The sequence below is a fragment of the Rhinolophus sinicus genome, linkage group LG11, assembly GCF_036562045.2.
Source record: "Rhinolophus sinicus isolate RSC01 linkage group LG11, ASM3656204v1, whole genome shotgun sequence".
Taxonomy (NCBI): domain Eukaryota; kingdom Metazoa; phylum Chordata; class Mammalia; order Chiroptera; family Rhinolophidae; genus Rhinolophus; species Rhinolophus sinicus.
The window spans coordinates 75,808,848-75,823,379 of record NC_133760.1 but is presented as its reverse complement, the minus strand read 5'-3'; the positions used below and the strand labels follow the sequence as shown (position 1 = coordinate 75,823,379).

Sequence of the window (14,532 nt, the reverse complement as noted above, 5' to 3'; positions counted from 1 at the left end):
GGTACTGGCTTCCAGAGCAAAAGAGCCATACATTCCTAATTATTTATCTTTTTTACATAAAAAATAATGACTTCTTTAATATCACTCTTTAAAATGAGACCTTTCACTTCAGTACACTAAGCTGAGAGAGTCAGTGATATTTTGGGGGAATGGTATAAAAACAACAAAATCGTTTCTGGAATTCCCCCAGCCCCCTGACTTCTCGGTTTGTTGGTTAAGCAGAAATTTAGTGATCCTCGTGAGAGGGAGTGTTTTCATCATCCAACCTAACTTTGGGTTATTTCCTCAAGGTGGAATTTCTCTCACTTCATTTCTTGCTCCTGCCACTTTGGAGAGTAGGAGTGTATATATTTGAGATGATAAACTTATATTTTAGTGTTAAACTTGGATTTGGTGCAGAAACTGAGTGCATTAGTCCCTATGACTAAGGTGCAGCTGAATCTTTGCCTTATGGCCTGTGTATACATGAGCGGCTCCATACAACCCATTAATACACAGGTTTTTATTTTTATTCTGCATTGAGTCTGTGTTGATCAAATCTCTAATCACCATCTGTATCTTGCTTTAAAAAATATGTATAACAATGAACTTTGAAGACATATTAGTAAATGTCTACTTTGTAAACTAAATAAGGATTAATATATAAAATTACGTAACCTGTAATATAACTTAAGAAATTTTCTTTATTTCTTTTCTCTTATAAATTAAATTCTTTCAACCTATTGCCTAGATCTACCCCCAAAATATAATCACATCTTTAAAATAATTTGTAGGTACTTGGCAGATATTCAGCACACATCTTGTTCTCATTGTTTAAAACTTGAAATGTTAGGACTTTAGTCTTAACATCTTTTAATAGCTACATATTATACATGTACTTAATCTATAACAGGTGTGTCATATTTTTCTCAAACATGGTAATTTTATTGAGGATTAAGCACATGCATGTTCTCACTGGCCTGGGAACATACCCAAAAAGACATATAATTACATAAAAGATTAAGATACGAAGTTGTTAATGTACTTTTTAAGGGCCATTTTGGTGACTATTATTATAACTATTTAGCTTGTCAGTGCTTTCTCTAACACTAGGGTAGTTTTTCATTTTGTTGCATACTCTATTGTCATATCTGGAATGTGTTATATTGCCATCTAAAATCGACTGCTTTGGGGACCTGGAGATGATTATGATGTCACTAGTGTTAGAGAAAGAATAATATAAAACAGAAGTTCAAGATGAGGCTTCTCTAGACTGAATGTCAGAAGGAAAAAAAAATGGTTCATCAGGATGCAGCCTGAGACTGGCCTCTGGCGTCCTCCCGAAAGCGTGCACCCTGGAGGGATGTGGGACTCCTGCTCCTACACCCATGCGATGTGGGTGCATGCGTTTTCCCAGCTCTTTGTGCAGATGACTTTATTGATCAAACATTCACCGTCCTAACTCAAAAGCATGGGTTAGATGATGGGTCCCGGGAGTTGACCTCTGGAAGTCTCAGCACTTTGACTTTGCCCTCGTGCATTCGTTCTGCCAGTGAAGCCGTCAGTACGGCTGGCGCTGGAGGAGAAGCTGGGAGCAGGTTTTGTCCTCTCCGAGGTTTTCCTTGGTGGGCGTGGCACATGGGCCCCTGTTTTTCTCCTTGCTGTTCAGCTGGAAGCTCTTGTTTTGTTCTTAATTTTGGTGTTTCATATCACCCTTTTCAGGACGAGATACCAATGTCTTGGTCTACATCAAAAGAAGGCTAGCAATGTGTGCCAGAAGACTCGGGAGGACGAGGGAAGCAGTGAAAATGATGAGAGATGTGAGTCTGAATTTGTTTGGGATCAGTGGTAGTGCACCAGACTCAGAGAGGGTGGGGCCCACTGAATGGCCATAGCAGGGCGTACCAGTGAGGTGTGCTGGTCCTATGGGCACTGCAGCCATTCCACGTGGGGTTCAGCTCTAGCTCCCAACTTACTACATGAGTCATCTTGACAAGTCACTTAACTTTCCTGTGCCCTGTTTCCTCATCTGTAGAATGACGGTAACAATAACAATACAATAATAATAATAGTTACTACTTAGGATGGTTGCAAAGATTAAATGAGATAATACATGCAAAGCTTTTAATAGAGTGACTAGCATATTAAAGAAATCTCAGTAGATATCCTTATTATTAAACCTCAGGACTGTAGCCAGAAGCCAAGAATGGGATCAGCCATCTTAGCTAACTGATGTTTTTTGTGTTTAGTTGTTAAGAAGAATTGAATAAACTATGGATCAAATTGCTGCCCTCAAATTTAATAATATTCTGATCTGATCTTATTGTAGTCATTTCAAGCATTTTCCTAGGTTCTTGAATCAGGATATTTTATTCGTCGTAGGCAACATAGGAAGAGAGGAAGTAGTTTTAAAGTGAAAGAAAACCAAGGAAGGTTGTTTTTATTATGTAATTTTAAATGAAAACAGTGGTTTTAAGGGAAACCCACTGAGGAACTTTTACTTCCACATTTACTTTTTTAGATAAGAAATACTTTTCATAAAGAAATTGACATCAGTGTCAACTGTATTTATAAGTCATTTTCTTTTTAAAAACAATTTCAGAAAACCTTTGTCAACATTTCATCCTTCTGCTATCTTCCTGGATTAGGAGAGGAGGTAACTGCCCATTATAAAAGTGGGAGAGCCCAGGGGCAAGATAAAGTGGCATCTTGCCCACTTCTGATCTTTGGGTTTGAGAACAGGACTATGTAAACCTGGTGAGTCCTTTCTCAGTTTGTCTCCAGAAGGGCAGTTACTTGGGTGAATTCCTAGCCAGTCTGTGGAGGCAGGGACCTGCACTCCAGGCCACCTGGTTATTTCTGCAAGTTGTAGCATAGTGTTCAGCTCCAAGGGAGACCCATGCTTGGGTTCTGGCTACTCCATTGGACAGCAGTGGTGTCCCCAGACCGGAGGACAGGAGCAAGCGGAGGAAGATTCTGAAGTAATTTTATTTGACTGAAGGTGATAGATGCTCACCTTCAGAGGGCAGAGGGCTCTCAGGAGTAGATTCTTTTGATTGAAGGAAGAATTTAAAGAATGTTTGCGATAAAGTATATGAGCTACTTTTAAGAAAAGGAGATTTCTGCAGCGACACGAACTTGCCCTCAAGCTTTTTAACTTGCAGAAATTTTGTCTCTTGACAGACCAAAGGAATTACCCATCCCTTTGGCTCTGAAAAAGCTGAGAATGTTAGGAAGGACAGGATATGTCTCTGTCTTCACCTGGCCCAGCGGCACCCAGTCTTTTGCAAGGTGTTTTATGTTCATTGCCTCTTCTGATCCTTAGTTAGCTGGGAACACGCATGTGTGGAGGAGCAGATTTTGGTGATTTACTTTATTATGTATATTTTCCAATTCCATAGGAAAAATGAACTCAGATAACTTTAATTCCAGGGTTTTTTCTATCAGTTTCCTTCTGATAATCATCATTTTCAGTATATACATATAAAATTTCACACTATTAAAACCAATACATCTTTATTATGGTTTGGTGTTTGTTTCACATTATTTTATATTGAGAATTCCACTTCTTGACCTAGTCCGAATGTAGTTCTTGGGGAAAGTCTGGGAGGCAGTGGAATACATGCTGGGCAGGAGTTAGAAAAGCTGGATGTGAATTAGCTCTGTCACCCAGGGCAACTCACTTTCCATTCATGGGCTTTTCATTCGTCCTCCATTAACTGGGGATAATGATTCTTACCTGAAAGGTTAATTGAAGCAGAATGAAATGCGATCATGTGATCAGACCTGGTCTGTGGGAGACATGCGTACGTTCCTCTTCCTTATTTTTTCTGCGATGCCTTCATGTGTTTGCCCATCCTCCGGTGGTCGTTTTGGGATACTCCTTATTACTTTCTCTTAAACGAATCAATCAGTCAGTCAAGCAATCTCTGTTTTCTCTACACAGAACACACATATTTCTGTGTGTGTGTGTCTGTATCTATATGTATGTGTTTTGGGTTACTTTTCTAAAAGAAATGCCATATTACTAGAATACCAATACATGTTGCTTTTTGACCGAGTTTGTGGAGCGTCCAGTAGACATGGGCTATGCTGTTGTACCAGTCCCGGGAAGGACACTGTCAGACATGGGGGAGATGTGCTCTTTCCCTCCGAAACTCCCGGTACCCAGGAGGATGGGAGGTGGAGAAGCCTCTCTGTGTCTCTGATACGATTGCAGCTGGTCCCCGGCTTGCAGGATGCCCGACTCCTCCCAGGTCACGGGCCAGGCGTAAACGGGGACTTCACAAGGGGTTGCTGCTCTGACAACATGCTCATAAACCGCCTTGCTGGGAAGCTTCCTCTGATAAAGGAGCACACTGGATTCCGGGCAGCTTGCTGATAAAGGTTTTGGGCAGGCAGCTCTGCTTTCTCATTAGGACACAACCCAACCACCCTCTCCCCCGTGCGCTGCTTGGAATTTTCCCAAAGTAGATTTTAAAGTGGAAATAGAAATGCTGGAGTCAGAAAGCCTTCCATGTGGAGCGGCGACTCTCTAAAAAATTTCTCTGGAAACCCCTTAAGTTAGGGAAAATGGTTACTTGGTGAGATATCCCAGAAGAGAATGAATGAAAGGAAATTCCGGGAAGTCCAGCTGTAGATGATTATGGGTCTAATAAAGTATTGATACTGTAAGTGAAATATTGATGAGGTAAGGACACATAAGTTCCTTGATGTCAAGATTTCATGGCTTCTCATTTTTTAAAGCAACACATTAATTATTTTGAAGTCCCAGGATATTTCCCAAAAAAGTCACTTCAGTTAGCTTCCTTTTGCAATCAAGAACGTGGAAGCAACTTACTGCAGGAATGTTTTGGCAGTCGGTAGGGCTACGAGAGCATGGTAGCTTTTGAGCTTCATGTAAGGTGTTATTTGTTATTCAAAATGAAAAGGGTTGCATTTTCTGCTTTCTTAAATTTAAAGAAAAGTCTTTTTACTTGTTCTCATGTTGGGTAATTGTGCCTTTTAACATTTGATATATGACACAGTTTCTTTTTTCTTTTCAACTTTTACCATTTAACTAGACTCACGCTTTTCCTCTGTCTTTCCCTGGTCCTATTTGAGTCGCTTTGGAGTAGACTCCTAAGGCCGACTGTTTGCTTTGGCCTGTAGCTGTACCCCATCAGAGCTGGTGTAGGTAACTGTGTGGGGGGGATTGTCTGCCTGCAGGAAAGACCCCGAGCTCCTCCTGACCCAGGTCATTTGGGCAAGGGCTTCTCACTCCTGGCAGTGTTGACGTTCGGGGCCACATCCCTCTTGGGTGTGGGGGGTGGCCATCCTTGCGTGGAAGGATGTTTGGCAGGAGTCCTGGCCTCTGCTCTCTAGATGCCAGGAGCAGTCTGCCCCCTTGTCACTCCCCAGTGTGAGAACCAAAAATGTCTTCAGACATCGCAAAGTATCCCCTTGTGGGCAAAATTCTTCCCCATCACGAGCTACTGGTGTAGAGAATCCTGAAAAACTGGATCTGCTCAAGGCAGACATCGGGTTTTATTCACTCTACTTGTTAGTGGTGTGAGCTCCCCCTACCGTGGAAGTGGGCCTCTCAGCACCCCTGGAATTTATCAGTTTCCACTAGAACCTTGCCCTGGGACCAGGATGGCCGAGGGAGCTTGCATGGGGCTCCCTGGAGAAGTGTCCCGATCTGAAGAATTTATGAATGACAAGGTTTGCTGCGGTCCTGTTGGAAGGGCCGGAGTGAGAGGAGACTGGCGGCCCTGAGGTGGGGCTGTGGTCCTCCTTGTTTCCTGTAAATGCTTCCAGAGCATTGTCTGCCTCTCTTCCCTGAAATCTACAGCATCTTTGAAAGTTGAAGATAAGTTCTCAGACTTTATGACCTTTCTGTTTCACCACCTTTCTGTAGTTTTCTGCCGACCTCGGAGCCATTCCCCCTCTTTATGGTTTTACTCTCTGCAGTACATCCTGTCGTTTCATCTGACACAGACCGTCACAACCTTTTTTTTTTTCTTCAAAACTTAGACGTTTATCATTTATATCCCTCACACTGTGTGAACCCCCCTCCCCCCATCCACTATCCCTCTGTACGTTCCCAAAACCTCTCACCTTCCCCTTATCCCCACCCCCCTCCTATCTAGCAACCCTCAGTTTTTCCTCTATGTCTCCAAAACTGTCTCTGATTAGTTCATTCACTTATTCTTTTCTTTAGATTCCACATATAAGTGAGATCATATGGTATTTGTCTTTCTTTTTCTGACTTATTTCACTTAACATAATGTTCTCTAGGTCCATCCATGTTGTTGCAAATGGTAATATTTCTTTCTTCTTTATGGCTGCGTAATACTCCATTTCACAACCTTTTAGAAACATTTTATTGACTTGATTTTAGGAAACCATGTTCTCTTAGTTCTAAAATCTCATAGTCTTCCTGGCTAGATTCTCCTCATCTCCCTGACTCCCAAAATTTGAAGTATGCCCCCGTCCCCCCACCCACAAGTCCTGAACCTTCTTTTCTAACTCCAGCTGTACTCGGGATAACTCCATTCAGACTCCATCTAAATGCTAATTAACATTTCTAGAAAGTTACTGTGTTGTAGGTTTTATTTTAAGTACTTTGCAAATATAAACTCTTTTAATTCTATAAGACCAACCCTGGACATAGGTCTTGTTCAAAGTGATATGGCTAATGAGTATTTCTGAGAGTGTGGTCTGTCAACCTTCTCCATCAGAAGTACAGGGGGCTGATTAGGTACCTCCCTTTACAGACTTCGTGGATAGTAAATACTCAGTTAGTGTTGCTTTCTTACCATTACTATCCAAGACATATTGTTAAGTGAAAAGGAAAGGTGTAAATATTAGGTATAGTTTTATTACATTTTTTTTTCAATTAAAAATAGATGCTAATATCTACTGGTGGTTCTCAATTTTTTTGGTCTCAGAACCCCTTTAAAATGACTAAGGATCCCAAAACATTTGTTTGTGTGTGCTAAAATACTGATAGTTACTATTTTAGAAACTAAAGCAGAATATTAAAAATATGTATTTATTCATTTCAGAATAACAATTATAAATACATTACATGTTAACACAAATAACATTTTTATGAAAAATAACTTTTTCAAAGAGAATTTGTGAGAAGAGTGACATTAGTATCCAGCTGAATAGGAGACAGTTAGTCTTATATCTCCTTCTGCATTTTGTCTGTTGTGGTATCGGCCAACCTGTGGCCTGTGAGAATGCCCCAGGTATGCTCGTGACACAATGAGAGTGACAAAGCCAAAAAACAGATGATGAAAATAATTTAGACCTAAGGACCTCCTAAAATGTGTCAGGAACTACCTGACCATACTTTGAGAGCCATAAGAAAAGCATAAGAATAAAACCTTGAAATATAGAGAAAATTATTATTGCATTTTCAGCATCGTCTCTAATTGAGACCTAGAAGATTTTCAGTTTTTGTCGTAAGTTACATAATGACTATTACTAGGTGTCAGACATTTTGCCAAGAAGTTTACGAACCATCTCATTTAATTCATGGATACCATGGGTGTCCTATTAAATTATAGAAATAATTCATGCTCGTTGTAACAAGTCACAGGAAGGAAGTTATGATATCCTCTCCACTTCTACCGTGCCATCCACTGAGGTAACCAACACCATGGTTCAGTGTCACCCTCTCACCCCCTTTTCTTGTGCTTCTACAAATACATTCCTTCTCATGTAAGGACTGTGAGCAGTTTGATTTGTATCTTATACAAGTTCCTATGTGAGAATTAAGCTTTCAGGGGAATTCTCAATATCTGAGCATCTTCTGTGGGAGTCCCCTCACTAAATAAAACATACAAGTGTGGACATAATACAGTTCCATCTCTCCTGATCTCTTTTTTTCCACAATTATTTTATTCCTATTTTTATCTCAAACCACTTACTCCTGTGATCCATTCATTAAGGAGAGATTAGGGCTAAATGAACAGAAAGACACAGGTTTTTGGAGCCGGATTTTCAAAGCATGCAAAAGGGTAACTGATTTCACCAGGTTTTGAGCTTCCTGAGTGCTGGTACGATACTTGTTTTCTTCGGGTGTCCCCTCCCATCACACCATACAGCACCTTGTAGACAGACACAAGCAATACAGCATTTAACTTGCAGGCTTAAAGTTCCCTGCCACCTTGGATGCCCAGTTTCTTGTTGATTTTGACATTTCTTTGTTACTGGTTTAATTATACTGATTTTCTACCTTCCTTAGAAGTAGCACTATCTATTTTTAAACTACTGTAAATTAAAATGGGTTCTATTTAGAAAAATTATTGTAAGTGTTCATTGTATATCCTTTTTAGGTCAGGAGAGATAGTCTAGGGTGTGGCCTTTGGGAATTAGTTTCACAACGTTGATAGTAATCGGATGCCCTTGAAATCACCTGTGAAGAGGAGCACTTCTAATGAAACACCCTCTAGAAAATACACACCTCGGGGCTTATCCGGCCTGTGGAGCTTTAAGGACTGTTTGCATTTCTGCCTACTTACGTTCGTGAATGAAAAAAAAAATCTTCATGAAATCAGTGATTTGTGAAAGAGAACTACTATACCCTTCCCAAATTGTTTTTAAAATTCATTTTAGGGAATAGTCTGCAAAAAAATTCTGTTCTTATTGCACAGGTAAAAACCTCTTTTTATTTTGTTTGTTCATTTATTTTGTTCTTTAGATTCCACATAAAAGTGAAATCGTGTGGTATTTGTCTTTCTCTGACTTATTTCACTTAGCACAATACCCTCTATTGTATGTCCATCCATGTTGTGACAAATGGTAAGATTTCATTCTTTTCTATGACTGAGTAATATTCTATTGTATATACATATCACCTCTTCTTTATCCATTCATCTATTGATGGACACTTAGGTTGCTTCCATATCTTGGCTATTGTAAATAGTGCTACGATGAACATAGGAGTGTGCATATCTTTTCGAATTCATGTTTTGGGTTTCTTCGGGTAAATCCCCAGTAGTGGGATTGCTGAGTCATAAGGTACAAAATAAATGAACAAACAAAACAGAAACAGACTCATAGATACAAAGAATAAACTGATGGTTGCCAGATGGGGAGGGGGTCTGAGGCTGGATAAAAAAGGCCAAGGGATTAAGAAGTACAAGTTGGTAGTTACAAAGTAGTCACAGGTATGTAAAGTACAGCATAGGGAATATAGTCAATAATATTACAATAATATTGTAATAACTATGCATGGTGCCAGGTGGGTTCTAGACTAATTGGGGGAATCACTTCGTAAATTAAATAAAGGTCTAAGCACCGTGCTGTATACCTGAAACTAATATAAAATAATATTGACTGTCAACTGTAATTGAAAGAGAAAAAAAGAAAAAAGATATTTTTAGAAGGAAAATTCTAAATGAGTATTTTGGGGGTAAATTTCTATTCCCTTTAATTTTTTTTCTTATTTTTAAATTCTCTAATTTTGTTCCTTTCTTTTCTCTGCCTTTCCATTCTATGGGTCACATTATTTCCCTTTTATATAACATATATCTTTTCCTCCTAAATAAAATTATCATGAATTATGGATAACATGGTTGATGAATTGATTTAGAAGATGTTAGGCTTGAGTATTGAAGGAAGTAAAGTATCTATTGGCAACAAAATCAAGTGATAAAAGTAATATAAAAAATACACAAAGCACTTATGAATTAGTAACAAACACAAAATAGAAAAAAATGGGCAAAAGACTAAAACAGATACTTCACGAAAGGGGAAACTCAAATTGTCATTAAAAATATGTAAGGATCTCAACCTTATGAGTAAGGAGGGAAATTCAAAGTAAAACCACATTGAAATATTTTTACATACCCGCCAGACTGATAAAAATGGTCTGACCATTTCAAATGTAGAAAATGCTGTGGAACAATGGAAACTCTTATACATTGTGAATGGAGCATAAATTATATAAGTACTTTGAAGAAGTTTGGCATCACCTACTAAGGCTGAACATGTACGTATCCTATGATTCTTCAATTCTGTTCCCAGTTATATACCCGAGACTAGAAACTCTGGCACTTGGAAACATGTACCATGGATGTTTATAGTGGCTTTGGTCATAATAAAAAACCTGGAAGTAAAAAAAAAAGAAAAGAGAAAAAAGAGAAAGAGAGAGAGGGAGGGAGGGAGGGAGGGAGGGCGGGAGGGAGGGAGGAAGAAAAAGAAAAGAAAGCTAAAAGTATTATATGGGCGTAGGGATGGGGAGAACAATATTTTAATACTTCAGTCAGCGGAGTATCACTTGGACACAGTTACTATTTTCAAGCTCTTCAGATAACCAGATGTACCATTGAACTAAAGACAAAGTATACAGTGAATTATGTTAATTCCTAGTAAGTGTTCCTGAAGTAATTGTTGGCGTGTTTCTAGATTTTGTATTTGCTGTACTTACAAACCAAAAAAAAAGGAAACCTTGAAAGCAAATGCTGTAAATAATAACTCATTGATCTTCAAAGTTAGACTTTATATGAACACTTACTTTCCTTTTTATCATAATTTGCTTTTCTGGATTTGCCTGATATGTTAAGATGTCTTATTTAGCAAGTTATTGGTAATTAGTGATTTATGTAGAAAGGAAAAGTGTTTCATTAGTGAGAGCAAATAATAGATTAATTAATTATTGATTTACCTTGTTGTATAAGTAATGATAAAGCATGGTTTTATCAGTTTATGCTCTGTATTTGTTATATAAAATAAAGAGCAGGTGGTAAAAAATCCCAGATGTGGATGAGAGTTTAGCTAGAAACAGAGTTATTTGACTTACCAATAGGCACTGTCATTTACACGGAAGTCTTACTCGGCATGATAAATACACAGCTGGTCACCTGAACTGCCCCTGGGATTTTCCATACTCATAATGGTGAGCAGTGTCCACTGCTGGGGTGTACGGCTGGTCTCTGAGCAGCTTCAGACCGGTGCCTGTCACCTGGAGACTGGTCTGCTTCCCTGATGGCTCCTGCTTCTCAGCTGTGTATCTGAGCAGACATTCTCTTGCTTTCCCGCTGTTCTGCATTCACCTTTCTAAGACCCCCCCCCCCCCCGCCCCGGCTTTATTCAGGGGCGCCAGTCAGGCTGGCTGTTTGTCTGGTTTCACAGCATCTCTCTTCATTTTCACCCCACAGCCCTTACTGTGGGCTTGCCAGACCCACATTGCACTAAACCATCCAGTGTTCATTTGGTGAAAATGTATGGTCTGCGGCAGCCCCTGTCCCAGGCGGTTGGGATAGTCAGTGACCAAGACAATGGCCCCTGGTCTTATGCATTTTACATTCTAGCAGGGAGAGGAGACGAACAGGAATAAATACGATAAACATATATTTTTATAGTATATTAGAAATTGATAAGTGCTGTGAGAAAATGTTATAGTAGAGCAGGAAAAAGAGGATTGGGAAAGCCAGCTGGCAGAGAGTGAGGAGGCCATGGAAGTCACAGTTTTTTTTTTTTTTTTTTTTTGGAAGTCACAGTTTTAATAGGATAACCGGGTGTGTGTGACAGAGAAGGTGACATTTTACCAAAGACTGAAGGAGGTATGGAAGTTAGTCATGTGACACACCCTCAAAGGCAGGAGTATGTGTGCATGCCTGGTGTCCCCAGGTAACAGCAGAAGAGGCCTGGGGGGCCGCAGCAGAGTGATCCCGGGGCAGGGTGGGGAGGGTGTTACAGTTTATGAGCTGGAGCAAGGCCGTCAGCTTATCCCCTGGGTGAAATGGGGAGGCTTGCAAGGTTTTGAGCAGAGGACTGATATCGCCAGTCTTAATTGCTACAGGCTGCTGAAGGAGCGCTATACACATGCACATGTGCTCTCTCATGCACGCGTGCTCACAGTCGTGCTGAGTCATATTACTCTCTTATTTTTATTGCCCTTTCACTTTTGAAATGACCTCATTTATTTATTTGTTTACTTATATTGTGTGTGTCCCACCTCCACTGGAAATTGACAAAGGCAGGAACTTCGCCTTGTTCTCTGGCCCATGGTAGCTACTCAGCTTAAGTGTTACTGAATGCATGAATACATGGATGGGTGCCTGGATGGCGGTAGACGGGCCCCATCTTACCCCATACCCGCCACATGCAAGAATAAGAGGACCTGATTGAGAACTTATGACCTCCCCCAACATTAAAAGCTATTTTCCACCCTGAACAAATCTTCAGTTTCTTTAGCAAGCTCTTTTCTGATTAAATATATAGTGCAAATAATGTGATTTTATTTTCATTAAACTCTGGGGAATGACAAGTGCTGTTCAGCTCAACTGCTCCTTAGGCAGGTGTTTAGTGATGCGTAGTTACTACCTGACAGCCACTGCTGTCCTCTGTGTCTGCCAGCACCACATCTGCAGCCTCCCCGGGGCCCTTAGAACAGCTGCAGCTTCCTTGGCTGTGGTTTAATCAAGTCCCATTCGCAGTTTGTCCTGGAGAAATCTGTTTAAATCTCTTGTTCAGACTCTGCCAGCCGTTCCTCCCACCCCCTTTGCTGTTTTCATCACGGTATATATTTGTCTCCTTTTGTACCATTTCCTGTCATTTCAGTAGGTTTTGTGGGAGGGAGAGGAGGTAAACGTGTCTGTCCAGTCTTCTGTCTTGAGTTGTAAGGCCTTCGCTGCGTTCTCTTACTTCAGTGATGGGGAGGCATAAGGGCTTGTCGAGTAGACTTGGAGTTTATATGTTAATAAATAACTCGTGTTCTCATACAGCCCAAATTGCAGGCAGGGGAATTTATTTAGACCTGTCACTAAAGAGTAAGAGTTAATTTTGTGCTGCTGCAACTGAGCATATGTCGCTTTCCGAAAGACAGGAACGTCTCCTTATAGTTTCTTTTTTCAACCTTGCCTTCTACCCTTCAGTAATGGAGAGACGCTCAGGCCCAGATGCTCTGGGTTGAATTTAATGGATCCCAGTGAAACAACTTCAAGTGAATCCTACGTCCCATTTGAGAGACTTAAGAGGTAGAATTAAGAGAAGTCGGAGGCTGATTAGATAAGTGGTTTTTTTTTCTTTTTTCCTTTTTTCTTTTTTTCCTGTCAGATGTTGGGTTACTGTGTGAGAGAGAGCAAGCAAGAGAAGTCACAGGTGACTTCTGGATTTCTCGCTTGGGAAACTGGGGAGACAATGGTGGCATTATAGGGATTGAGATTGTAATATAACTAGCTGGGTTACTTGCTGTGGAGGGGGATACCCAGGAGGAATATTTCTATTTTAGAGATGCTACTTTTGCAGTGCTTATGGGCCATCTAAATGGAAATATCTAGTAGGTGGTAGGATATACAGACCTTAAACCCAGCAGAGAGACCTGGGCTGGCAGAAGTTCTGAGAATGATCAACATGGAAGGTCATTAAAACCACGAGCAAGGATGAGCTCATCCAGGGCAGAATGAATAAAAGAAAAGAGACAAAAGGATTGAAGTGCAGTGCAATTGGAAGTTGATCAAAGGAAACTTGAAGTAACGAAAGAAGTAGGAAGAAAATTAAGGAGAATGTTATGTTATGAAAACCATAGTAACAAAAGACAATGAATATGAGCTATAAACAATTCTTAGTGCAGTAGTTGTCAGATAGTTAGTACTCGGTAAATATGTATTATGGGGACATTATTTGTTACATTTTACTCCAAAGAGGTGATCGGCAATTTGACTAAAGCAAGATCAGTGGGGTGTAAAGGCTGTAAAATAGATTGCATTGCATTGCTTCCTGAATGGGAGGTGATGTGTCTCCAGGACACAACTCTTTCGATAAGCTTGTATATGAGAGGTTAAGAGAGAGGTGATGGTACCTAGAAAGAATCATGTAAGCAGGAGAAGACCTGAAATGTCCAAATGTTGATGGTAAAAGACTGAGAAGAAAGGGAGAAGTCGGACATATCTACAAAAGAGAAGGGGTCACTGATAGAACGAAGCCCTGAGAAGCGCATAGTGATAGTTCCACAGCACAGGAGGGGCAGGTTGACTAAAGAAGGGATTCCATGCATGACTGAAGGGATACAAAGATGTGTTGGACGTATGGGGTTGTAGTGGAGAGGTAGGGCTGAAGAATCGAAAGGGGACCTGCCTCCTGACTTGTTTTCTGCTGAGAGCTCACTCGGGGAACCTGGGTGAGGAGTATGAAAGAAGTGATGGAGTGGGTGAGAGAAGTCACGGACTGGCGGTTTCCTGGGCAGTATTAGTCCAGCAGCAGTTGGAGACTATTATATTGTCATCGCTTCTCTAAACCTCACAGTTGTGTTCTTTGGCCTAAATGTTGGGGCAGAATTGATAGACATCTGGGTTAATCCAAGGTCAGGTGTTGGGTGAGTGACATCAAAAGACAAGGCAGTCAGGAACATGAGGGGCTGTTATGGAAGCTGGAAGTCCTGGGCTCTAGATCGGAGAGGGGAGGGGAAAGGAAGGGATGAAGGGAGGACGGATTCATTCTTTTCTATAAACAAGTGTCTACTGAGTGCGTACAAGGTGCCTGACTGAGTTCTGGGCTCTAAGTACATAATGAACAACCAGACAGATGACAGTTATGACTGTGATGGGATGGTTG

At 40.6% G+C, this 14,532-nt stretch overlaps 1 protein-coding gene across 9 annotated transcripts in view; it reads left to right on the top strand.

Moving 5' to 3' along the window:
• ST7 (suppression of tumorigenicity 7) overlaps positions 1 to 14,532 on the top strand; it is a 257,050-nt gene that overhangs the window by 167,303 nt on the left and 75,215 nt on the right. For all 9 annotated transcript variants that reach the window (XM_074315680.1, XM_074315683.1, XM_019743205.2 and 6 more), the window contains one exon: positions 1,702 to 1,799. In XM_074315680.1, coding sequence (XP_074171781.1) covers positions 1,702 to 1,799 — 98 coding nt within the window. The remainder of the gene's footprint in view (positions 1 to 1,701; positions 1,800 to 14,532) is intronic.